Source organism: Lucilia cuprina, unplaced genomic scaffold (genome assembly GCF_022045245.1).
Source record: "Lucilia cuprina isolate Lc7/37 unplaced genomic scaffold, ASM2204524v1 Scaffold_3252, whole genome shotgun sequence".
NCBI classification, from domain to species: domain Eukaryota; kingdom Metazoa; phylum Arthropoda; class Insecta; order Diptera; family Calliphoridae; genus Lucilia; species Lucilia cuprina.
Window position 1 is genome coordinate 1 of NW_025808196.1, and position 2,415 is coordinate 2,415.

The following is a 2,415-nucleotide window of genomic DNA, read 5'->3' on the forward strand; positions in this document are numbered from 1 at the left end:
GACTATAGACTAGACTATAGACCAGACTATAGACTAGACTATAGACTAGACTATAGACTAGACTATAGACTAGACTATAGACTAGACTATAGACTAAACTATAGACTATACTATAGACTACACGATATATTAGAATGTAGACTGTACTATAGTCTAGACTGTGGACTTGTCTATAGACTATTCTATTGACTATACTATAGACTAGTCTATTGCGTAGATTGAGTCTACAGTAAAGTCTACACCTTGGACTCTACTACTACTACGGTTAGACTATTGCATTGAGACTAGACTAGATTATATACTAAACTGTTTGCTAATCTATATTTCTGCTACCTATTTTTGTAATATATCTTCAGTAATGAGATTATTTTTCTAAGCTCTTATAAACATGTGTATTAAGATTTTCGATTATTTGTTTCTTTGCAATTTTATTTTCCTAGTATTTATAAGAAAACATAAGCACTGCAAAAATCCTTAAACCTTAATTTACTTATTTTCTTTTTCCTGCTTTGTTTTGCCAAACACTCTTTACAGGCAATGCGGGCGATAACAATCAAGCGCCAATGCGTAATCCACCCGATGCTTTTCACAATTCAGCAGGAGCATTGGCACAAAATAATCTAGTTGGTGTAATAATTCAAGCGATTAAAATGCAATCATTAGGGATTTTCAAGCGTTTAACGAATTTAAGACAAACCATAAACGAATGCGACGACACAACAGCAATAGCAGGAGCAATAGCAACTGATGATATTAAATATACAGCAACACTTAAGACGGCAATTGTTACTACTGGAGCAAAAACAATACAAAACTACGTGCATAAAATACAAAAGCTTATAGCAACAGCAATGCGAACAGCTATGGAGAAAATGATAAAATCAACAGTTTTTATTTTAAGACAACAGCAGGAACGAGAACAACAATCAAGACAGCGGAGTAAAAATCTTATTATAGAAAATGAATTTAAAACATTTAAACACTTCAGTACACAGGAGACACATGTCAGCCGCCATGAAAAACATGGCATAAACTTTCGCAGAATATTGAGAAAGAGTCGTTTATGTTATTCGCCTGATAAGAAGATGGCAATGACGACGTCAACATTGCAGAGGCAGCAACAACAACAACAACAACTACAACAAGACAATTCAAATTTTATGGCGAATTTATATGTGAACAATTTTCAAAAACATATAAAACAACAAGAAATTTTACATAAATTTAATACAATCTATGTAACACATATTTTTGAAACAACTGCTAATAGTAACCACAACAATATGTTTTACAACAACTGTTGCAATAAGCCTAATATTAAGCTTATGGCAAATAGAATTTATTGGTTCATAATTTTACTATTTATTACGTTTATCTTAAGTTTAACTTTAATCATAAATATTCTTCTTCCTAAATCTATGGTAAATCCCACGAATTTTCTCACCAGCCTTTATGGCAGATTTCTTAGACAACAAATGTTTATGTTGTTATTACAAAAATATCTACGAAATATTGTTAACAACATACTGTGGCATATTGATGTTATAGTAAAAATTTTCTTAAAATATCTAACAATTGTATACAGTAAATTAAATTTAAATTCCACTAACAAAACATCAACAACAACAACAACATTATCCTTAACATCTTCAACAACATTAGCAACTACTCTAACAAAAACATCATCATCATCCTTTGGCTCATCATTGTCTTTATCTACAAGCACAGCATCGGCATCAGCTTCCTCATCAGCATTACCCTGTTCCACTTTATTGTTTTGTAGATGAAATGTACCAGATTAGAAAAATTTTCATTATGTATACCAAACCACATATTTACTAAAAAAAAACAAATGAAATAGAAAGAAAAGAAAAAAAAACAAATCAGTAATAACAAATAATATTATTATGTAGAAAATATCAGAATTAAATTTATAGAAAAAGAAGATGAAAAAAAAGAAAACAAAAAAAATAATCTCATTTAGATAAAGATCCTTTAAAATTTGTGTTAATATAAAGTTTTCTTTTATTACTATCAACTCTATTATTTCTTTAAATTGGAAAAAAAAGCTTAAATGCAAGAAAGTTTGTGAAGGAGAATTTTCAAGTTGTAATATAGAAAGCTTTGACTAAGAGAAATGTTAAAGAGTATTTCTGCAACTGGTTAGTATTAGTAGTGAACTCAAGATTAGCTCTTGCATACACCTAAGCAAGGTAATCTCTTCACTACATTGGCACTTTCTTATAATGTTTGATTTAAGCACAAAATTAGACTCCCATATTTAAAAGTGTAAAAAATTGATTTAATCCCACAATGGTCTTGATTTGAGCCCAGTTCATAGTCAATTTTAGAACAGAAATAATAAATAAAAAAAGCATTTAAATTACTAATATAATTTACCTGCCTTGACGGCCT

At 29.8% G+C, this 2,415-nt stretch overlaps 1 protein-coding gene across 1 annotated transcript; it reads left to right on the top strand.

The window, feature by feature from the left end:
- Positions 1-534: 534 nt before the first annotated feature.
- LOC124421155 lies at positions 535-1,879 on the top strand (the record flags this gene model as incomplete). Its single annotated transcript, XM_046955981.1, has 2 exons — positions 535-1,114; positions 1,148-1,879. Coding segments are annotated over 2 exons (1,220 nt in total), but the record flags the coding sequence as incomplete, so codon positions are not given.
- Between the last annotated feature and the right edge of the window lie 536 nt (positions 1,880-2,415).